The sequence below is a fragment of the Mastomys coucha genome, unplaced genomic scaffold, assembly GCF_008632895.1.
Source record: "Mastomys coucha isolate ucsf_1 unplaced genomic scaffold, UCSF_Mcou_1 pScaffold21, whole genome shotgun sequence".
Lineage (NCBI taxonomy): Eukaryota > Metazoa > Chordata > Mammalia > Rodentia > Muridae > Mastomys > Mastomys coucha.
The window spans coordinates 124,074,531-124,099,029 of NW_022196904.1; the positions used below are offsets into that span (position 1 = coordinate 124,074,531).

At 44.9% G+C, this 24,499-nt stretch overlaps 2 protein-coding genes across 6 annotated transcripts in view; one reads left to right on the plus strand and one right to left on the minus strand.

Moving 5' to 3' along the window:
• Positions 1–24,499, plus strand: part of Dock1 (dedicator of cytokinesis 1) — a 506,850-nt gene that overhangs the window by 244,888 nt on the left and 237,463 nt on the right. The gene's annotated exons all lie outside the window — the stretch shown is intronic.
• Insyn2a (inhibitory synaptic factor 2A) overlaps positions 1–24,499 on the minus strand; it is a 55,326-nt gene that overhangs the window by 22,145 nt on the left and 8,682 nt on the right. For 2 of the 4 annotated variants that reach the window (XR_004123405.1, XR_004123404.1), the window contains exon 1: positions 12,533–14,022. Coding sequence is in view for 2 of the 4 variants with exons in the window: in XM_031388637.1 (XP_031244497.1) it covers positions 12,533–13,743 (1,211 nt within the window). In the remaining 2 variants the exon portion in view is untranslated. Of the gene's footprint in view, positions 1–12,532; positions 14,023–24,499 lie in introns of those variants that run through there. The other 2 variants (XM_031388639.1, XM_031388637.1) reach the window with 2 other exon arrangements.

Consider the following 24,499-nt stretch of genomic DNA (forward strand, 5'->3'; position numbering starts at 1 on the left):
AGGGGGAGGGGGAGAGGAGTGTAGTCTAGATGAAATGTAGAGGAGGCGGGGCGGGGAAGAAGGAAAACGGGACGTATGAAGAAGAGAAAGGGGGTGGAAAAGGGAAGAAGAGGAGGAGGGAAGAAAGGAGGGGCAGAAAGGAGTAGGAGAGGACAGCAAAAAGAAGGAGGAGTACATAGAAGAGGAACAGGAGGGAGGAGGCAGAGAGGGGGAAGCTCACCATGAGGTCACCCTCTCCCTGTATTTTATTAGGAGCAGTGTCTGAGAAAGTTCTAGATCTCATAGAAAAATGTCTGAGAAGGGGAAGTTGGCTTTCTGGTGTCAACAGTAATGTTAACATTGTCTTTTTACTGAGTTCTCTTGTTCCGGTAGTCACAGTGATGCCTACTGCCTACGTACTTTGCCCCATAATTTCTTTTTGCTTTCATAGTACTAAGAATCAAACTCATGGCCTTGCTCAGGTGACAACAACCTCAGCTGCACTCTGAGGGATTATTCTGGTCAAATATGGTAGAATGATTAGAACGAACTCCAGCTACCAAGGCAGCAGAGATCATTGATGGTGGGAGGGTTCTACCAAAGTCTAGGAGTTCAAAAGGAATGGGAGATGTAATTCGACTGTTCAAAGAAGTAGAAGTGGTGGTGTGGGCAGGGAGAATAGGAAAAAAGTAGGGACAAGAAAGAAAAGCAGGAGGAAGAGAAGAGGGCTAAAGAAATGGCTCAGAGCTTATGAGCATTTGATGTTCTTGGAGAGGACCCAGGTTTGGTTTCTAGCTCCCATACTGCAGCTTACAACCATCCAACTCCAGTTCCAGAGATCCAGCACCCTCTTCTGGCCTCCACAGGCACCAGGCACTTTACACAGTGCACATACATACATGCAGGCAAAACACCCATACATGTAAATAAAAACAAGCTGATCAGAATAAAAGAGAGAAAGGAAAAGGTAGAGAAAGCAGAGATCTTAAGTTCTCAACCTAAAACTCCCTGGCTCACCTGCCTTGGTGGTTACATCAGTCTTTTGTTTTGTTTTGTTTTGTTTTATTTTGTTTTGTTTTGTTTTATTTTGTTTTGTTTTGTTTTGTTTTGAGACAGGGTTTCTCTGGATAGCCCTGGCTGTTCTGGAACTCACTCTGTAGACCAGGCTGGCCTAGAACTCAGGAATCTGCCTGCCTCTGCCTCCCAAGTGCTGGGATTAAAGGCATGCGCCACCACCACCTGGCAGTCTTTGTGTTAAGTCTGGTTTGGCTGCAGCACTCGGGAGAATTTTTCTCTTGGCATTGCCTGTATGCTGTGTGTTGTAGGTCCTTCTCCCAAAATTCTACACAGTCCAAGAGACAGCAAGTGACCTTGTACTTATTCACTGTCTTTTAAATGGTGTGTTAATTTTCAACAAGGTTACATTTCTAGTACTGAACAAAAGCATTTGGCATTTTGTTAATTTTGCTGACTTTGGGGGTGACCCTCCAAGTGTGGCTTTTGAAAACACTAGTTACATAGAGTGTTGGAACTGTCACACTGAATCAACACAAAGGCTGTGTCCTAGTCCTGTGGGTATGGCCTTCAGCAAAAGATGGCATTTCTTGCAAAAATGCAAAGACTGCCTCTGTTCTCTGTGTTAATTTATGTTCTTATCTAATTTATCCTCTTAATTTTGATCTCTCTTTTTTCTTTGGGCTTCTTTCACCTGGTGCCAATTTTTTTTTCCTCTTTCTTTTGCATTCCTGCCCAGCTGTCCCTTCTTGATAGCTAAGCCATCGTTTGTGTCACCGTCTTAATGGGCTTTTCCATATAACAGTCTCAAAGTGACATTAATTAGAGGCACACCATACCTCTGCTACTGACGAGAAATTAAATTTCAAAAGTAGTCAGAGTTGGATGTTGTAGGGAACCTCACAGGTCCTGACGCTTCCCCAGAAGCAGACCCAGCTTGTTTCTGCATCTGAAACCTCACTAGGAATTTGCCAGATCATGTACTGGAAGTGTACCTAGTTTATATATCAGCTCTTCCGTTGCTAAAGTGAATTTAGACTTTCCCTATATATCCACAGAAACATCTACATCTGTTGTAAGCATTGGAGCCTACATAGATGTAAGCTATTCTATGCCAGGATTCAGGGAGAATCTGATTAAAGCTTTGTGGTGTGTATGTGTTGGGGGAGCACTTGGGGGTGGTATATGTATGTGTGCATGAGACAGAGGTTCACATGAGGGGTCTTCCTCCATCACTACCAACCTTATATTTTGAGACAGGGTCCCTCACTGAATCTGTAGCTCAATGGCTGGCTAGGGAGCAGGGATTTCCCCTTTCTCTGTACTTTAGCACTGGTGTTACACATGCAAAGCCAGTGGCCAACTATGTGTGGGAATTTGAACTCATGTCTCAATGTGTGTACAACTAGCACTTTGCCCATTGTTTTAAGCTTCTTAAAAAGAATATCAAGTTGGCTTTCATGACCAACTTCAGAGTTACCTATTGATTAATCCAAAGTAGGGTGGGCCTTCATAGTTAATGGTCCAACTAGGTTCCTTTCCCAAGTAGCTGCCTCTCAGCTGAGTCAGGCTTTACACTTGTGTGATCCTTGCTGGGCCTGGTTCTCTAATCAGAGTAGGTTGTTAAGGGTGAACATTGAGACTAGACACATCACAGTCATCTCCACTATTGGCAAAACAATTTGAGGAACTCATTCCCACCCCCTTGATGATTTGGAAGTAGGGTGACACTCAGTTGTCTGTTTGGTGGCTCAGCACTTGCACCCTAAGCTGCTCTCTTCACAGGCCTGGGAAAGGTCAGCCATTTAGCACACAAGCATTCTGGGTAAAAGCACTGCTCCATGAGGCTCACCCTCATGGACTCCATGGTTTTCTGTAGACAGTATTGACAAATTGTTACTAGCTTAACATCTCCCCAAATGTGGTGACCCTCTCATTCTGGTGAGATTCTTTGTGGACTTCTTTTACTGTAAATGTACATAGCTTACATTTTTTTTTAATGTACTTATGCAATTGAAGAGATACCCAGTTGCAAAATAATGACAATAATGATACAAACAAGCCACTTGCCCCAGAAGGCACTAGAAATATCTATTAATAATAAGAAAGATGGCTTTTTAGGGCTGAGCAGAGGCAGGCTTGATTAATTTGTGTTCTGAAAGGAAAGCTAATGCTTAAGTTATAGTTTATTGAAAATTAATGAAAATGATTTTTTTTTTGGTGGTACTAGCTACACAAAGGGAATAAACATTAGCATGTGAGTTTATGGTACTAAGATGGACTTTCCCTTCTGGCTGCCATTTCTCTCCACTTGAGCCCTATCAGTCAAGCATACTGTAATGGCTGGAGGTTTCCATTTGAAAGTGTGACTGCATTTGCAGTTCTTGGTGATAAATACCCACAAGGGCTTTTATCTTTTATCTATAGATCCTTTTGATGTATTTAGATGAGCTTAGTTAACAGTTTCAACTGAGGCTTTTCACTTCTTGAAGCTTGGGTGCATTTTCAAAGCCGATCTTGCATTCATTTTGAGAAACAAATGTACCTGAACTCTCCTTGCTGAAGATTAAAATCTAACTAAACTATCCAAGGCCAGAGAGATGGCTCAGTGACCAAGAACACTTGATGCCTTTGTAGGGGACCTGAGTTCAATTCCCAACATCCACATGGCAGCTCAGAACTCTCTGTAAGTCCAGTTCCAGGGGATCTGATACTCTCTTCTTGTCATGGTATGCATTGCATGCCTCTTGGACACAGACATGTAGGCAAAGCATGCATATGTGTAAAGTACAAAACAAGAGCTTTAACAAATTTTTATATCTTGGTAAGATGGTTTGTAGAAATCCTTACTGTCCATTCTGAGACTCATCGGGTTTACAGTCTGTTGTATAACTCATGAGATGTTGATCTAAAAGATTTTACTCCAGTCAGAATGGAGGTGCACACAACTTTAATGATAGCACTTAAGAGGCAAAGGGAGGTGGTTCTGTCTGCTTGGTCTGTAGGAAAAGTTCCAGGCCAGCCAAGCTCCACAATGAGACCCCTCTAGGCTTTGGAATACATACAGTGTTTACTTTATATTGTATTAGAGCCTTCTGCCTTATTCAACCTGCTTCTGTTTGTTGTTTTTATGTTGCACTGAAAAGTTTGTTTTGATTTATTGTTCACACATTGCTCTCATTTGAATCAGTTTGAGAAAGTAAGAGCCGGGCTGGTGGGTAGGTACTCCATGAGCCGCTTATCGGATGAGCTCTTTTCCTCGGGCAGCGTCAGCTTTGTGTTGTTTCCCAGGACCCTGGACTTAAGAGATAAATGATCTTGATTTTTCTGCAGTGATCACATCAAGGGAATTGCTCTTGGTCAACATGAATCCTTAAGAATATGCGCTGTGTGGGAAACGGTGGTCTGTGCTGTGTCTAGCCCTGGAAGTGCTCTTTCCCCAGAGATTGAATTTCATTTTGTGTGAGCCAAGGGTAGGAGACAGGAGCAGAGTTTTTGCAGCCCCTTCAATCAAAGCAGAACCTAGAGCTGCAGTAGCCTGAGAAATGCCTACTTTCCTCTTGCCATGTACAGACCTGCTGTGTCTTGTTTCAGGGAACTGCCAAGTCTCATACAACCTACCTGTGAACTCAGCCACTCCCTATCTCTCGACCTTGGAGAGCCTATGAAGCATGCCCCAGCCTCAGTTCTCTGCTGGAGATCATTTACCTCAGATTGCTCTGGGGAGCCTCAGAAATGCTGTGTGTATTGTAGGTTGCTCCAAGTAGCTGCATCTGATGTGCTGAGCTCAGAGGGGCCCCACCTGGGCGCCTTCCCTCCCATGGGACTTTGCCTCAGACCCAGTGGAAAGTAGAGTATAGAGCATTTTTGCATTGCTTAGCAGAAACTGCATGAGGTTTTGAAAAAGTATTTGAAAACCAGAGCTCACATTTCTCTTTCCTTTTTTTAATCTGAATTCTGGAACACAAATCCATAAATTTCATAAATGTTCATGTCATGCCTTGAATTGCTCATTTTATCTGCAAACGGGGTTTCAGAGTTGCCTAGTGGCTCAGTGGTGAGGTTTCTATTCACTGGCCAACTTGAAAGACTGGGGAGATATTTGAAAGCTATTTTGACATTCTGCTCAGGAAGATTATTTAAATTCCATTTTCAGGTATATATGATACCTACACGAAGCCCAGAGCAAGAATGACAAATGTGTTTTATACACTTACAAATATATATATAAAGAAGGGAAGAACTTATCATTTCCAAGAATTTCAGACTAGTATTTACAAAGTTCTCTATATGTGAGTATTAAAGGCAGCTCCCCATGACCCTGTGAGCCAGTTGAAAGTGCATACTGGGGTGGCCCTGGCATACACTTTTACTTCAAAAGTAACAAAACTAAGAAATAGACTTGAATGAGGGAATGTGACTACTTTATCACAAATCAATAAAAGCTTTGTACTGTGACAGAAAAACAATAAGTTTTCCTAAACTCTTCTAAGAGAATGCCACCATCACCTGAAGCACCCTGGGAGAGCAAAGGCCCTGGGGAAGTGTCAAAGGGAGGGAAGGGAAGGATGGAATGTTCTCGGTGCCAGCACATCAGTAGACAGAGCTTTCCCTCAGTAAGTTTTTATGAGTATTGTTAAGATGGCTACTGAAGTTGCACTACTTCTAGATGTTTGTGCAGAACATGTTCTTAGGGCAGAAAGGAGCCTTCTTCTAGACAGAAAAATGTATGTCAGAAAACCAAAGCTAGGTGATCTGGAAACAAGTCCAACTTCCCTGACTCATCTCAACTCCTGGTGACTCTTGGTGAGTGAAGCAATTCGCCCAGAAGCAAAGTTTAAAGCACAGTGCCTCGATTCTGTAACCTTCAGCCCCTCTTCATCCTCCAGAATAATCTAACCCATGTATCAAAGCCAGAGGAGACATTCCACGTGTTCTAGCCTACACGCCTTGTCCTGGTGGCTTACTCCTGCAAGGCTGACAGAGAAACTAACTTTAGGAAAGCAGGTGCTACAGGTACACATCCTCTGGGTATGGGATTCCTGTCTTCTATAGGTTTCTGTGTTTCAGAAACAGAGTCTTACTTTGTAGCATAGTCTGGACTTGAACTAACCAATCCTCCTGCCTCAGTCTCCCAAGTGCTGAAATTACAGGTGAGTACTACCATACCTGTCTTCCAAGTTATATTTAATTCCCAAATCCCCTGGGCAGGCAGATATTCAGGCTGTAAGGCATTTAGAGGTCTCAGTTACAAAGGCAGAGTCAGAGGTGTAGCAGGTTGGAGACTCTGCTCAATAGTAAGAGGAGGCCATGTCAGTGTGTGAGTACCTCTGCTCAGGACCTGCTGACTGCAGAGCCCTGGTCATTCTGCTTTGTTGTCTTGCTGAAGCCCATTTCCTGAGCAGGTGGGGTAAGTGCAATGGACTCTGACCTCTCTCGGCTGGCTGTACTGCTTTAAAATGTTTGGGGTTACAATAACTGTACGTAGAGCCACCGGGACAGATTCATCAAGAACATTAGAAAATGGAGTGCTGACATTTCCATCCCCTGCAAATAGAGTACGTGAAGAGACAGGAGAGCATTTGGCAGAATTAAGGACCTCTCTGCCTGCTGTCACTGCTCATGGTACCCTGCTTGCCTGTAGAACATCTTGCCAGAGCTGAGGAGGATACTGCTCAGACTTGCAGAATCCACAAGTGTAGCTCTTAGGATCGTGGTCACTGGGGGAGGCTGTCAGACACTGTCTCTTCTACCCTCTGGCCTCTATTCAGGACCTTTCCCAGGTAACCAGGCTCAAGACCTTGATCTTAATGCGGTGGGTTGGTTCTGGCAGGAACATCTCTTCATCCAATAGGCAGTATGTCGCCTAGGTGGGATGGGATCACTTGACTGGACCCGGCTTTGCCTGAACTCCAGGAGGACCTGGGAGTCAGGTACTTAGATGCAACGGACAAGCTTTACGATCCATCAGTTTGTGGCCACGGCTGCCACCGGGGTGTACAGATCCCATGGACTATACTAATTCCCTGTCATCCTCGTGCTCTGTAACATGAATGAGTAAACTGGCCCCTTCCATTTTTTCTGTTATTGTGACACAACTTTTATTCCCTTTGGGCCTGGGTAATCAGAGAAAATTCTAGGAGGTTTCTCATCTCCTCACAGGTTCTGAAATGCCTGATTATGAGTGTTCTCATAATCATGAGTGTCAATATGAGGACCCAAGAGTCTATATAGTATATATGTATATAGTTCTATCCATGTGGCATCAACATGTCAATGAAAAAAAAATAGCCTTTTATTCCCATAAAGGTGGGACACCTTTCTTATGTCTATAAGGATGCAGCCATATAATTTACAATTTTGTGTTACACACACACACACACACACACACACACACAAAATTTCAAAGTCAGGGATTGGGTGAAGGTCATACATGCTGTAGGAAAGTAAAGCATATATGTAAACAAGCTGAATGTAGGCTATAATGTACTCCTCAAAGGCTGGGCCTGAATTCAGTCTGCTCACTGCCTACCTTAACATCCAGCACTAAGGGTATGCTTAGTAGAAGGAAGGCCTCTGAGTGTAGGAATGAACTACATGTCTCCTGTATGGTAGTCACACATAAACTATCAGTCTCCAAATTTTAGCCTGCCAACTGAGCTGATGTAGTCCCAACACCTATCCATCTAAAAGTCAACCCTGTGGTCTCTGGTCTAACTCTCTTTGTGTAAATGTTTGTTGCAATATAACCATGACTGTTCATATTTGGATTGCCTGTGGCTGCTTTTAGGATAAAGATAGAATGAGAATCATCTGGATATACATCCCGAAGCTGATAATCTGCCTCTGAACCTCCCAATGATTGCTGGCTCTGCTCCATGGGCAGAGATTCTGAGGCCCTCCAGTGACACAGGTCCTAGGACCTCTCACCTTTCTTACATGATTGCTACTTCCATTATTTTTATATTAACAGACTAAATAAATTTGAGGAAACATCAATACAGGTCGCTGTATGAGGTGTGTTAACTCTCTTATTTAATCTCACAAATCTTGAAAGCATAGTAATGCTGTCTTCATCAAGGCCCTGAGCTTAGAGGCGGTCCCTTGCGTGGATGTGTGTGTGTTTAATTTTTAAATAAAGTAAATTCTTAGTTAAACCACAGTGTGCCCCAAATAGGAAGAACTGGATCCCAGACCACCAAGAAGACACCTGTTACATGGCTCCACTGACGCTCCACTGACAGGCAATAGTCCCTTTACCTAGGAATTGGAACTTATTACCTTTCCTCAAGCTGTCAGAGACGTTAGCTTAAGTCTTCTTTTAAGCTGTGGTCCCACATGTTTTCTGACTCAGTATAGACATAGAGGTCCCATGCTTTATATCTGATTTTCTATTATTATTTCTACTTATTATTTCTGTTATTATCTGTGTTTCAAGGCCTGGCATGCCCTGGGTGCCCCTCACTTTCTAAGCCTGAAGAGAGATGCTTGGAGGAACCTGTCAGTGAAGAAGCTGTAGCCTGGGGAAGAGCTGGTCTTGGCCTTGAGGTTAACATCTTGGAATATAGTTTCTCCCATGGGTTTCTGCTCTTCTCTGACTTGGAAGGCATGTTGGGCTGTTAGAAGGGAATATATTAATTTTTTGGATCAAGTGGTCCTCAACCATTGGGTTGTGACCCCTTGGGGAGGGTGTCAAATGACCCTCTCACAGGAGTTGCATGTCAGATATTTACATTAGAATTCATAACAGCAGCAAAATTACAGTAATAAAGTAGCAAAAGAAACAGTTTTATGGTTGGGCATTACAAAAATGCGAGGGACTGTATTAAGAGCCTCAACATTAGGAAGTCTGAGAACCACTGCTTTAGAGAGTCTGGGATGGGTTAGCTTAGAGACAGGAAGAGCTGTCTCCCCACAGGATGCTGCTGGTTCTGCAGTGCCCTGGGCAGGGCAGTGAGGCCCTTTAGGCAGCTGGTCAGTGACTGTCCAGCTGAGGAAGCCCAGAGTGGCTACAGGGAATTTCCACTGTTTCAAGAACTGGTTGGGTTTTTAATTCCATATCCTGCTTGCCCTGTTCCCAACCTTTAACAAAAGCCATCAGTCATGCAGGTAGCCTGTGTGACCTAGCACTTCCTGAGAAGAGACCAGAATAATACTGAGAACACTGAAATAGGCAGGGTAATTCTTGGCATTCATGCCAGCCGGGTGAGCAAATGCCGTCTGTGCTGCATAAAGCAGAGTGATTTGCGTGAATTGCCCAAATGTTTTACGGGGGACTAAAAAGCATGATTGTGAGGAAGTCTTTGCACAACCATTTCCTTACAGAAGGCATCCTTTCAAATGCTGTCCGTAGGTCCCGTCCTTTTATCCTGTCTCCATTGTGTGCGCTTATAGCAGGGGCTTCCTACAAACCTTACTGAAGCCTCTGCCACTCCTACTTTGATGAAGACCCAATTGAAGCTCCGTTGCCTATGAAGAGACGTTTCTCTGCTCAAGCCTTTCAGGCATACATACGAGCAAATGAGATAAATGGGAGAGTCTTGTAGGAAGACCAACTTGGAAGGGACTCAAGGCAGCTGTCTGGTGATGCACACATCACTCCATAAAGAGCCACTAGATAATGAAAAGCCCCATCAAAGATATTTACACATTAAGTACAGTCTACCATATGTAGAGGCTGCTGGTCAGGCTCAAAGATAATCACTTTCCCCTTATGCTGTCCAGACATCACAAGAGAAGGTCCCTGACTCTCAAAGGCTCATTTCTATCCCAGAAAACATTATGGGAATGTGGGTATAAGATGTGTCACATAGATGCAGTCATGACTCCAGTGGGTCCACCTCCATTAGGAAATCCCTTCTTAATACTGCTGACTTCTTATCCAGAACCACTCTGTGCTTTACTGGGCATGATAGGGAAGTAGAAGCCTTGACACTAGCCCACTACTTTATAAGCATCTTTCATAGTCAATGAGCCATTAGTTTAAAGAGACTATTTCCTAAGGACAACTTTGGGTATTTTAGCTTAATGGGTTCTTTAATAATTTGTCACTTCACAGAAAGTGAATATATAATGATACATATATGTATGGCAAGATGGCTTGGTGGGCAAAGGCACCTGCCACCAAGCCCAGTGACTTCCATCTCCATGAGCCATGTTGTAGAAAGAGAGAACTCATTGCTGCAGGTTGTCCTTTGTGTCCCAAACACACACAGAGAAAAATAAGTAAGGTGTAATCTTTTCATGTATTAAAAATTAATGAGCATAGAGTAGAATGTGCTTCCTGATGTTTTAACTTGGGATACAACCAACGTAAGCATCTGTAGCCTCCATGAGGTACCTAAGTCCTCAAATCCTGAGGACCATTTCTCCTTCCCTCAGGACCACAGGGGCATCATTCAGGGGTTGGCTTGGGTGAGCAGAGGAGCAGGCATGTTTACTTTCAGGATTTGGGAGCTGATGAAGTTGCCCAGCAAGGCAGTATTTACACCAGGGAAATGGGCAGGCACTACCCTTCCCCAGAGCTGTTAGAGGTGTCACAGTGTGGAACTGGCTACAGCTGGCCCTTTAACCTCTGGAGATGCCTTGGAACCTCTGTCTCACAGCTTCTGCGTTGCCCCCTAGAGGATGCTTCCATCTGTGATAGTCCGACATGGACAGGGAAAGTGGAAAATTTGAATATTAGTTATTAAATTAATGATCTTTGTCCTGAAGTGGGAATAGCCACCATCAAAGTAGCCTTGGATTTTGAAACTTCTTGATTCTTGATTCCCTGTTACGTTTACCAGACAGTTCGCTGAGGTGGATGGCAATGTGTTCTAGAACTGTGGACCTGCATTGAGAACCTGATAACCTGAGCTTGTCCTGTATGGATGAAGACCCAAGCAGAGGCTTTAAAGGTGAGGGAGGGGACCACAGCTCTTGGCTTCGACTCAAGGTGTCAAGTCCTAAAATGGCTAGGACTCTGTGCAAGCTTTGGAATACTGGAGTGACAGGAGACCTTTTCTGTATCTTCTGACTGATACTACCAACTTATTAAATCCTGGTCAGTGTGACTGGGGAAATGAATGGTCAAGTGTAACTAACTGCAATTAACTTGAGCTTATGAGTTTCATTAGGCACAGGTGGCTATCAGTCACTCTGCTCAGCAAAGAATCCCCAGGGTTTCCAGGGCAATGTTGAGTAGCAGCCTTTGTGCTCAGCATATAGGGTTGCATTTATAACTCTGGATTCAGATTTGGGACTCTAAGTGTTCCTCAGACCCACTTTCTCCTATGCAATACCATTAATTAGTGAGACCAACACTAGACACTGGCAGACATTATCCAGTGCAGCATTTTCCACCTGGCGTTGGTGACATCCTTTTATGTTACTGTCTGGCTCCAGTTATTAGAAGCTAAATCGAAGTCCATGATTGGTTCCTGGTGACCTCTGTGTCTTGCTATTGAAACCAGTGCATTGGCTTTACCCCCCGCCATGGAAGGCAGAGGCTGTCTCTTCTTCACTGCTTGCAACAAGCAAATGCTGTCTAATTCAACCACAGCAATGCTCTGAGTCCAGTGTGTTCTGCTGCAGTGACAATGTATTACTTGGTTTCCATTTGTCACGTGGCTCATAGCTCACTTCTCCCACAGAATAAAGGGGACCAGCTACATAGACAAGAAAACACAGCCTCCCATCCAACCTCCAGAACATGGGGTGGGTTGGATGTTCCAAAGGGCTGTACAAGAGAAGGCTTGGCCAATCAGAAAAAGGTTGGTGAGCCATGGGCACTGTTTTGAAGATGCACGGAACCAGCTCTATCAGCCTCACCTTACAATGAGGGCTCGGGGGGGATGTATTTTCTAACTTGGACGATCAGCAACTGGTCAAGTCCAACAAACCCTTGTTGATTTTTGGACTGCGTTGTAGTCTAAATGGACCCAGAACAACTCATGCATGGGTGGGGTGTCTGCCTCCTAATCAACTACAGATAGGGCTTGTCTACAAAGGGGCTTTACCTCTGTGTGCTCCTGGAAAAAAAAAAAAGAAAACTAAAGACTGTCCATTACAAGAGACCTTCTCTGGTTCAGAATGCCTATCCCAGTGACATCATCTATCAGTTGCTAGCATTTCCTTTCCCCGATGCTGCCTGATTTGTTCTAATGCTCTCTTCTATAATGAGACTCCTAAGAGGCAAGTGGCCTCTTATTTAGATATTTTGAAACAGCATGCACATTACAGTTCATCAAGACCAGACCTACGAATCTGAAAAGATCACAAGGAAGACCCATCAACTCCCTGAATAGACGGGGAAAGATTGAAACCCAAGGCCAGATGGGTAAATACTAACCAACAAATGAATGTCAGCGGCAAGTGTGCCAGGAAGCCTGGCCTTCAACACACCTGTAACCCTTGTAACTCGCTAGCTCTTCAGACTGCAGCCCCGACACAAAAACCACTAGCATTAGACTCCTTAGGCATGGGACATCGGGGCTGCTGATGGGCCTGCACGTGCTGAGCCCATAGGGAGTAAGACACAGTGGACATACATACATACCCTTCTCGATGGGCCTCTCCTTTCTCCAACTCCTGAATAACTCCCAGCAGCACTTTGATGGTCTCCTGGCTAGAGCTGATTAAATTCTCCATCACCTGCAGCTGGGCCTTGAGGTCTACCACCTCTGTGTGAGGCACAATTTGTTGGCGTTCTTCATCCCCTACCCCAGCTGTGGGGCTAGGCTGGCTCTGCAGGGGCTGTTCGCTACATTCTGGGGACAGGCACTGCACCGGGGTTGAGCAGGCCACAGCAGAGCCTGTGGATGCCTGCAGCCCATTGAGGTGGGTGGCTCGTCTCTGCTCCTCATCTGCAGGGCAGAGAGACCATTGGCTGGCAGCAGCAGAGTTTGACAAGCCAGGCTCAGGGGCCCTGGTACTGATGGCAGGCGTATACACAGTGGCGACCTCTGTTTTAAACACCCTTCCGTGGGTGAGTGGAGTGGGCTCCTCTGAGTCCAGGGTGCCCCTGTCAAGCTTAGCTCTCCCTTGCGGCTGGTGGATGGGCTCCTCAGAGGGATGCCGAGAGTTCTGCAAAAGAGCCTCAGGGTAGCCAAGCACATCTGGAGCCTTGCAGAGTTCTGCACAGTTGACCCCAGAAGGCTGTTCCAGCTCATTCACGTGCTCGTTGGAATGGAAAACCAATGCTGTGGTCTTGTGAATCCTTCCTGCACTGCAAGGCCTAGGGTCCTCCATGGGTCCCGCCTCGCTCTTCTCCTTTGAATCTGCTAGAAACCCATTGTTCTGGCTTTTGAAGGCATCTGCAGCTGGCAGGCCTTTGAGACTGCCTTTCTTGCGGTCCAGCGGGAATGTCTGGTAACACTTGCGAAGGTCTGGTGAGGTCTGCACACCAGTGCTCTTGGTGACATTGGGAATGGAGCGGCGTGCGGGCACGGTCATATACTTACGATAGGCCACCCTGCAGGACACAGCCTTGGCCTCTCGCTTCTCCCCCAGAGGTCCCGAAGACAACTGTGTGTCTCTCTGCTCATTCTGGGCCTCACAGATATCCTTAAAGCGCACCTGCAGAGCTTTGTTTCGCTTTTTGATCTGCCGGTTAGGGTCCAGGGCATATCTCATCTCCAGGGCCAGGCAGGCGGCAGGCTCCACTTCCCGCTCTGGTGTCGTGAGTATGCATCTGCCGGAGCCCTTGCTGACCATGGTGCCTGTATGCAGAGACAGCAACAGAGGCATCAGTGGGTCAGAAGCACACATGCAAACGAGGCCGAATGGACTTCCAGCCAAATCACAGCTGCCGGCTTCCTAATTATTTTTAAACAGGTGAGGTCGGCCTTTATGTTAAGGAAAATCAGACAGGCGGGGAGTTGCTGGCAGGCACAGCACGAAAGGCTTCTCGATATTAAAGCCTGCTTACTTTTCCATGTGGGATACACTCGGATTTCGTTTGATAGTAATGCTTGTTTCCCCATTAGACAAACCTGTGTTACTATATTCATCAAGCAGCCCAATGACTCTGCCTCGTCAGATTTGCAAATTATCTTTTCACATGTGTGTCTCTGCTCTAGAGGCAGATGGTTTACCAAATGCAACTTATTTAGTTTAGGATTTTTACTATTTTTTTTTTCAGGATGACGTGATTAATCTATTACTGGAATCTAGCAGTTTTAAGGACTTAATAAATATTCTAGGTCTTGAGCAGACAGACATACATAGAGGGATGGCCTTGCAGGCAGGAACTAGGGTCAGTCAACATGGACTCTATGAGGAGCCAGCCATACTCCTGCACACGGATATCTCTGGTGATAAGTCATGGTGGGGAGTGTGGCACCAGAAATGTCAGTCATGAACATACTGTGGGTTTTCCTGAGTCTACAAAAACAGCAATACCATTCCTTTTCTATGATTTCATGGAGCATGGTATTTGGAAATTACTTTAAAAAATAAATTATTCATTCTAGAATCAAATTTTGTGTTTTGATCATAACCCCTGGGGGGGAGGGGGGAAACCGGACAACAATGGTATTTGTTCTAGCATTTAAAAGCTGAAAGAAAATAAAATCAGGAGGCTTTTTGTTAATCATGAAGATTCATCTTGGGCTGAGCTATTAAATGCAGCTAAAGAGATGCAGGTGGCCAATGATTCTCTGGGGAATACCAGGAGGGTAAGTGCCTTCCCTTTATTAGATAAGCAGATTCGCAGCTGCTTAATGCACACTGAAGAACTTTCTTGGGAGCTGCACTTGAAGCAAGAGCATACAGGGAAGCTGATCCTGGCAGTGCAAACTTCTGACTCCAGCTATGTAGGAAGCTGAGGTGGGAAGATCACAAGTTCAAGGCTCAATCAGCTACAGAGTGAGTTCAAGGGCAGCCAGGACAGCTTAAGGACCCTTGTTTCAAAATAAAGTAAGCTTTGAGGTAGAGTGTTTCATAATATATATGTATATAAGGGCTTGGGTTCAATTCTGGGTTTGTCAAAGCAAAAGCAAACAGAAGATAGAGCTAAACATGCTGTTTGTGAAGTAGCTTTTGCCAGACTCCTGACAGTTGAGGATAAAGTTGTCAGCTTGATAAATGTGGGTATATGGGAGGTTCTGATGTTAGAGCCCAAGTGTTCAAGGATGCAAAGTCACAGAGATGAGCCAAGGCCAGTAAGAACTGGTTATCCAGCCCAGGGTCAACAGAACTCAAGCTCTGTACTGATGCAGAGCGCTGCCCAGGTAGTGATGGTCACCAGGGTGGTAGTGTAGGCAAGAGCTTAGCCTAGAGACCTGGTGGAGGAGACTCTTGCATATACCATGGCAGTGAAGATATTTGCAGAGTGTCAAATGTAGGTGAGGACAGGAATATGCAATAGATTTTTATTTTCCTTCCAGTAGGTGTCAACATTCCCATGGCACAGAGGTATTGTGCACCACTTATTCAGGCTCACCCAGTAGGTGAGAAAGCCCAGGGAGGCCCTGTCCCACCAAACGCTGAGTTCACACTGTTTCTAACAGACCTGTTTATCCAACATACAGGTCCAGTGCCTCTCCAGTCTTTAATCCTTAGCCGGTACTCCAGTCCAGTAGGCATAGTGGCTTGCTGAGGGAGAGGAAGAGAGAGAACCCAAGCCTGTGACTTAGGGGTATTACATGACTTAGGCCTTTACTGCAGTGGGTTCTATGTCTGCTACACTGGTCTTTGCCACCTTACAAGACCCCACTGATGTTTACAGCATGGAAGACTCAGAGGCAAATCCAATGACCAATTCTTCATAATAATGCTGAAAACTAATGGGTAATTACGTTTGGAGATAGCCTAAAGTCATCTCTGCAGCCTCTGGTTCTATAGACCAGGGTTACTCAGCGGCTGCTCTAGGATTCCGTCAGGCAGATGACCTGCTAATGCTGGAAGGGCTCTACACAGTGCAGAACTCTCAGCGGCCTCAGCCAGCAGCAGCCCTGGCTTCTACCAAACAGAAGAGAAGCATGTCTTCCTCCCGGTGTGACAACCAGCAATGTCGCCAAGTGAACTTCACCGCCATGACAACCCTGCATTAGCCTTTCCAACCAGGGCTTCTGTGCTACTGTCCCAGAGTTATGTCCTCAGGATCAAGGATTTCAAGTAGGTGCTGGAGATATCTGCGGGCCTCTGTCATCTGAAACTCAGCCTTTGGGACAGTTTTAGAGAGGAGGAATAGGAATAGAATGGACCAGAGACATGATAACATTAATTTCAAAGCTCATATATTGGAGGAGGGGATTATGTCTGGAGGGTGGGGCAGGGCAAGCCTGCCAGCGCAGATAATAGCTATCTTTCAGGGACACTTATCCCAGTGGGTAAGAGGCACATACTCAAAAGAAGTTGATGTGGGCAAGAGTATTGGAAACTGGGGACTTAATAAGAAAATTAAATCCTAACCCTCATTGTTTTCTGCGTCTGTTCTTTGGCTCTGTTGCCATCTAGGTGTGTCAGAATGTATTGTGCCATCATTCTGAAGGAGACCTTCAGACTAGGGGAAATTTGAAAGAGAGAGCATTTTTACAAAAAGCAATTTACTAGTAATTTTTCAGCCTTTTCCCTGCCAGTCCTGAAAAATGTGTGTCTGAGTAGGTTTGTCCTGCCTCACTATTCATCATCAGGATTTGCCAGGAACTGAACTGAAATAATTTTCTTACATCACTCCACTGGTTTGCTGAGTGCTAGACCCGACCATCAGACTCATAAAACAAATCAGAGGAATTAATTGCTGGTGATAAAAGCAAAATAGTAAAAAACAAAACTCTTGGTTGTTCATGCTTTACAGAGTTGCTAAGTATGTAAAACACAATTCCCCTATTAGTGAAAGCAGTGATAACTAATAAGTAAGTCCTTTCTTTTTTGAGGACAGTCTTAGGGGTTGACCTTAGAGCCTTGTGCTTGCTGGGCATGTTTGGAGATTTTATTTATTTTGTCTTTTTAAACTACATGTATTTGTAATTGAGTAGAGATGCTCAAAAAGGTTAGAGGCATTGGAAGCCCCTGGAACAAGAGTTAGAGGACTTTGGGAGCTGCCTGTCATAGAGACTGAGATTCAAGCTTGGGTCATCTGCAACATCAGTACATATGCTTCATTGCTGAGCCATCTTTCTAGAGTCTAGACCCCACACGTACAATTCTTTGTGCTAACAAATGGCAGCTTGTGCCTGTTCCTGTATCTGTTCCTTTCCCTCCCATCTTCTCATTTGACCCTCAGGATACCCTTGCCTGCTGGCGATGCTCCATTGCTAGGCTGGGACTATAAGTTGAGACTCTGAGCTGGGCAGTGGTGGCACACGCCTTTAATCCCTGCACTTAGGAGGCAGAGACAGGCAGATTTCTAAATTGGAGGCCAGCCTGGTCTACAGAGTGAGTTCCAGGACAGCCAGGGCTATACAGAGAAACCCTGTCTCGAAAAACCAAAACAAACAAACAAACCAAAGAAAAAGTTGAGACTCTGAAGGGCACATCTTCTGGTAGTCTGCACCTTGAGTCCCTTTGAATAACATTCACTGAAGAAATACCCTAAGCAGAAAAATTTGTCACTTGACATGACCCATGGTGGACTCCAAAAGCTCAGCCAGGCATGGTAGCATGTCCCTGCAACTCCAGCATGCAAGAGACAGGAGGATGACTACAAGTTTAAGACCAGCCTGGTCTATAACTTCTGGGCTAGCTTGGTGATACTTAACAAGGCCCTTTCTTAATATCAGCAGTAGCAATAACAATAATAAAACATCGGGCATCTGAAACATGAATGAGTCACTCTCCTGGTATTCCAACATTCTGTATCACGTGTGAGTCATGAAGACCTCCAGTGGTCCTAGAACATGCCTGTCATTGGTGTACAAACTTAGGGTTGCTCTGAAGTTTGAATCGACTGTCAGACTTGAATAGTGTTTATAAAATGACTTCCTTGGGTAAGTTACCCCATAGAGCTAGAGGTTTTACTCCTTTGGGTGAATCTCTTTATCTGTAGAACAATGGAAATCCATAGCCTATATTGGATTTCATGGGGAAATGCTTTGGAAAGTGGCAAGTCATGGTTGGGCCTGCCTAGCTCAGGCAGATCTAGATGCCGGGGAGTTCTGTAGAATACAAATGCCTTAATTACTCTCCCAAATTAAATTTCATAATCAAATATGAGTTGTAAATATATAAACCCTGTAGCTTTAGATTAGCAGTGCCATGTCATCCGTCTCTGTACTGTTTTCAATTAATAGCATAGATTTAAAAAAATATTCAGTTCAATTTGAAGGAATGAGAAAGGGAAGTTACTAACAGCCTAACAATAGGTAAATAGTCAAGTAAATGATGGTGTATGCTCACTCGCTGTGACCATTAAAATAATAAGTATAAGGATGGTTTAATATTTCCACAAAACAGGAGCGGATGCTAAGTGAAAGAAAATGGCCTTCTAAGTTTTGCTGGGTAGAAACAAAACATAGTGGTTGCAATTGTACTAAAACATTGCCTTTAGGGAGAGTGTCTTTCTCATGTTGATTTGAGGGTGACAGTGGAGAGGTGCACAGTGCTGCCACCATACTGTTCCACTTAAGCATCCTGTCAGCAAGCCTTTGTAAGTGTAAGCCCTCTCAGAGAAACTCCCCAAAAGGATTCTTTGATCTCATTGATAGAGAGCTGAATTTCAATAGTGTTATAATAGTATGTGTGTATGCTTGTATGTCCAGTTGTGTACCCACCACTTAAGTACTTGTATGTACAGACATGCTCACATGGCTTGCGAGAATTAAGAGACCATGCCAGTATTCATTACTACAAAGAAGAAAATTGCCACTGGTTTGAATTTATAATCAAATTGATTTGCCCTGAGGTCTGTGATTAGAGTCTCCAGGAAGTCTGGGGTTTCATCAGCTGATGGGAAAGACTTGCTTCTATTCTGCCACCGCCAAATGTCTCATACTTCCCAGGATTCATATATGTGCCTGTAATATGGTATGTGTGCCTTGATTGGTCCTCTGACAGGTGGAACTGTGGGGAAAGTTCCTGCCTTGGGGTCTTCCATCACTATCTATAGCCTAAAAGCCAGCACGCCATCCCATGAGTGTAGAGAGGAACTACAGCACAGTGCTGGCTTCCCAGTGGTTCTCTTGCGGTTGAGGCACCTTGGAGCCAGAGATGCTGGCTGCAGTTCAAGATTAATTGGGTCAACATTTTATTCCATATGCTATGGGAACGCCTGTGCATTAGGCTCCTAGGAGTGGGGGAAAGGAGAAGTGGATAAGCTGTTCTTTAACATGGATCTTCCCAGTGGGGAAGGGAGGTAGGCTCTCTCTCACTCCAGGGACTCCTCTGTGCAGGGAAAGCTTCAATGTGGAAACCCGGTCTACAGTCCTGAACCTCTCTTTCCTTGAGGCAGAGATAGCTGAATAGGTGCTGGACTATGTCTCGGCATATGGGCTAGTTTAATGTAACACATGGAGATGCTTTTTTTTCCCCAGACGGTCATTCCCTCCTCAGAGGCCACAGCTTTGAGTGAAAAGGGATGACTTTAAGTACATCCAGATGCCTTTCTAGGGCGGACAGTTAAGGGAGAGGGCTGTGTCAGGGACAGCAACCTGGCTTGTGGGAGGAAATCAGGGAAGACACATCCAGCTTCTGTTCTTTTTGTTCCCTTTCCCCTCCCCACTCTGTATCTCTGTGTGTGTCTGTCCCTCCATCCTTCCCTCTGTCCCTCTGTCCTTCCTTCCCTCCCTTCCTACCTTCCTCTCTCCCTTTCTCCCTCACTTCCCAGGCTGGCTTTGAATTTGCTATATGTATCTTAGCATAACTTTGAATCGCTTCTCTGGTGCTGGGATTATAGGAATATGCTATTATACCTAGTTCATGTGATGCTGGGAATTGATCCCAGTGCACTGGACATACAAGGCAAGCCATAAGCCAGCCAAACACTTTCGCTACCTCTCTTACTGAATAGAATATTCAAAGGTAACCTGGGCCATTATGAACTGATGGCTTTCTCGTTTAACACTGGGGGTAGGGTTTGTTTTTTGTTTTTGATAAAAGGCAGGCTTTGAGCAGATTATCTGAATTGGGACTCTGATCTGTTCTTATCTGTGTCCCTGGAATACAGACCTACTGTATGAACCATTGCTGGCATACTCACACACTGTCCTGTCCACAGGGAGTGGGCAGAAAGGCATGAGTTGTATATCTCATCTAGGCATGGACACTTGGTATGGAGGCTTTGGAACAGTGGTTTTCAACCTGTGGGTCACAACCCCTTTCAGGGGTCAAATGACCCTTTTACAGGGGTCACCTAAAGAACATGATTCATAACAGTAGCAAAATTAATTTCATGTTTGGGGATCATCACCACATGAGTTTAATACAGTTTATATTAAAGGGCCACAGCATTAGGGAGATTGAGAACTGTGCTAAAGAACAGCTTATCCGCTCCGCTCTCCCCCCACCTCCTTAGAAGAAGCGTTCCTCTTTGCTTAAGTTCTATCAAGTTCTTCCCCATGATCCAAACAGAATCTGAGTTAGTATTAAGGTATCAGCAGAATTGTATGATGTTTGTGAAAAATCAGCTGGGAACCCTGCCTTCTCCAAATGGGGTGTTATGTTGATCAGTGAAAAACATCCCACCCTACACTGCTCCCACTGCATTTGCAACAGCCAGCTTGGCAATCAGTAGTGGCCAAAGAGTTCGGTTGACCAGGTTCTGACTCTGCAACCCAGGTTCAATCAGCTTTGGAAAAGGAACCCATCTTCCTGGTTTTGGACCTCCCCCATGGGCATGCCAGATCCAGAGAAGTCGAGATGTTAGGTGGTTGTTCTGAATGCTGCTTGTGGGCAAAGTTCACTGTTACAGCACGCACCCTACTTTCCCTGTGTAGGCTCCAGATAATGAAGATCTCATCAGCCACCTGGAGCTCCTCGGAGGTTGGAGTTTGTAAAAGCTGCTGCAGTTGGAAAGAGGTGGCCTCCCTTTCTTAGATCTTATGGGTTTCTTCTTCTCATAAAAATTGGTGTGAGTGCTGGGCAGTGGTGGCACATGCCTTTAATCCCAGCACTTGGGAGGCAGAGGCAGGCGGATTTCTGAGTTCGAGGCCAGCCAGGTCTATAGAGTGAGCTCCAGGATAGCCAGGGCTATACAGAGAAACCCTGTCTGAAAAACAAAACAAAACAAAACAAAAAATAAATAATAATAAGGTGCGATTGTACAGGGGATTGACTTGGAGAGTCCATTGCCTTTAATTGTATTGAATCCAAACTTTTTTGAAGGGGTGTGTGTGTGTGTGTGTGTGTGTGTGTGTGTGTGTACATGTGCACCTGTGTGTGTTGTCATTGCATGGGCCTGTGTGGAGGGCAAAGGTTGATATTCGAATGTTCTCTAAGTTTTTATTCTACCTTATTTTTTCCTAGACAGGACTTCTCACTGAGTCTCTATTGGCTGGCCAGCAAGACCCAGATCTGCCTGCCTCATCTTAAATAGGGCTTGACTTACAGACATGTACTGCCACACCTAAAATAAAACACACGGGAGCAGGGGATCCACACTCAGATCTTCCATGGTGTGCTACACATGTGTGCTTTACCCTTCAAACCCTCCTCCCAGTGCACATTTTAACTCATTTAACATGTTTTCACTCATGATTTATCTGAACTTCAGGCCAGAATACAGACTTTTCCTTCCTTTGCTTCAAAGTGCCTCTTGTGAGCAGAAGCTTCTCTGCTCCATTTCACTGTCACCTCAGGACAGCATACGGGGACATGCAGGGCAGGACTTCCTTGCAGAAGTAACCATCACATACAAGAGAAGTCATTTAGAATTGAAGATAGAATCTGTCTTTCTGGCAAGTCCACACAGGCCTCTATCTCTGAGCCTCAAAAGGATCCCCACCTCTCCACGTCTGTATTCTCCTGTATTCTCCTTGGTTTGGCCAGGGTGCTGAATAGTTCTGGGTTCACAGTGGCGGCAGCTAAGCCAAGAAGAAAGAGCCATGAGTGCTTCTTATAATCGGCTTCTATTTATAAGCTGATTGCTGAATGCAGAGAAAATGTCCTGCCCCAGGAATGCGTGTGGATGGTCCGTTGGCTGTACAGAGCTAGTATGTGTGTAAGACCTAGCCAGCCCTCATAGTTTTTGTTGACCAAGGTCTAAGGTGGTAAGATATCCTGATTTGAATTCTGAAGGCCTTCTGGCTTGTAGGCTACAAATGATAGGGGGTGCTTTAATCTGGCATAATTTACAATATAAAGCAGGGGAGCCTTTTTCTTTCCTCTGAAGCTGATGGCATGGGAGGGTGACCTCCGAAATTACTCACTGCCCTGGAGATTGTTTAAACAAGACTTAAAGGCTGGGGAGATGGCTCAGCTGCTAAAGTGCTTTCAAGGGCCTGAGTTTGATCCTTACAACAAATGTGAAAACCCAGAAGTGCTGTGTGGGTTTCTAATCCCAGCACCAGGGAAGTGGAACCAAGTGGGCACAGGGACTGCCTATCCTAATAGATGACTTCCAGGCCAGTTAGAAACCACATCTCAGAAAACAAGGTGGATGGGCCTGAGGATGACCTCTTTCGTTACCATGCGTACATTTGGATGCTTGCTTATACTTGTATGTATAGCTGATCCCAGAAACACACATGCATGTGCATGCTCACACACACACACACACACACACACACACACCAAATTTTAAATTAGGCAGAGAAAGTATACATAGTTAACTGCTTGGAATATGGAAAACTGAAGGAATACTCTGACCGGAATGACTGACAGGTTTACACTGCAGGTCTGCAAAGGGCAAAGTTTCAGTGTTAAGAATATTAGTGCAAGCTGGGCATGTTGTCACTGGGGAGTCAGAGGCAGGGGGATCTCTCGAATTCTAAGACAGCCTAGGTTACAAGGAGAAACACTCTCTCAAGCAAACAAACAAATAGAAAAGGAAAGTATCATGTCTGGCAGTGGGGGGAGAGAGAATAGAGAAATTGAAAATAGAGAACACTTTTTAGACTGTGCTACCTCAATAGTTGTCTTAATTTTTTTTTTTTTTTTTATTAAAACAAATCCCATCTGTCATGAATCCTGGTTCTACTTTCTTTTCTAGTCTATACAGGCTAGCTGGATCTTCATTTCCTTTCTTGACCAGCAGTTAACTTCATTTTTTTAATTCATATTAAAAACCCAGCTACTACTTTACAACATGATAGTGGAGGCATCCCTCTCACAGTCTTCCAGACTGAAGGTATATCCCTTGTGGGCATCGACCTTACCAGTGTCTCTGCAGCCCTGGGCAGGCCCTGTGGTGCTTCTTTACAGGTGGTGAGTGTGGTCCATCTTCAATGTAGAAACTCAGCTGCCATGCTTACCTCAGCTGAACTTGGACTAAGGCAGCCTCTGGTCTAGCTTGCAGAGGTCCAAAGCCCCATCTCCTACTTGGATTGCTGCACCATCATCCAGCAATCTGTGCTGCTAACAGTATGATCACTTCAACTCAATGCTCCCTATGGAAAAATTACCTCCTACTAAATATCTATGTTTCTATGCAACTGCTTATTCAGTTGACTTCCTTTCCATACCATTCCCCTCCTCATCTTAGGCTTTGACCCTTTCCCAAAGCCTACTTTCCATTCTTATGTCCCATCTCTGTCCTTGGAGGCTCTAAGGAAACCTGCCTATCTTTCTCAGCAAAGTCCAGTCGATCAGCAAGTCTTGTTTTCTTTAGAGCCTTCTTTAATCTTTCCTACCCTGTTCCTCCTATATCTTGTCAAGAATCTCATTCTAACATTCCTACACCATCCAGGGAACAAACACGCTGTGGTCATCCCTGCTGTGCACTTTTCCTTCCCTTAGCTCACTTTCCAGGACTGTGCCTCATCTACCACTCAAGGTTCATTGCTTTTAGATGGCATAGACCTTGTCTTGCTTCTGGCTGTTTCAGGTATCTGCATGTCCCAGGTAACCAGGCACCATGCTGGGTGCTTGGTACTTGTAAAACAATGAGACATACTCCTCAGCCCTGTGTTATCCCTGAGGTACTAGGGACTAGTTGCTGAGTGTTCATGGGGTTTTGGGCAATTGCACTTGAAAGCATTCAGGAGGCAGCCTAATGTGCTTTCTCCTAAACCTAAGTTTCTGGGCAAAGCCCCAGTAAACGATGTCTGATGTCCCTGCCCTGTGCCCTGCCATTCTTCAATACTTGCTGACTGATTTGAATATACATATACATCATCTCTGGAGCAGAGGCCCTTTCCATGATCTGGTCAAGGAGCTGTAGGATGAGTGTGCAATATTAGTGATTTCCAAGGATTCTGTCTGCATTCCCAAGGGAATCTTGGCTGTATAATAAAGCTTGGGCAGGAATAAGAGAAAGAACAAGTTTTCATTAAGTTTGAAGAAACCACTACCTGGAGTTATGCAACCTCCCTCCGCCCCCACTGATGCAAGAGAAAGAGATGGTATGCATACTCACAAGAATAAGGAGATGACCGTACTATTGGGGCACATTTTCTGTTTTAATTGTGATGCATAGCAGGGACTTGGT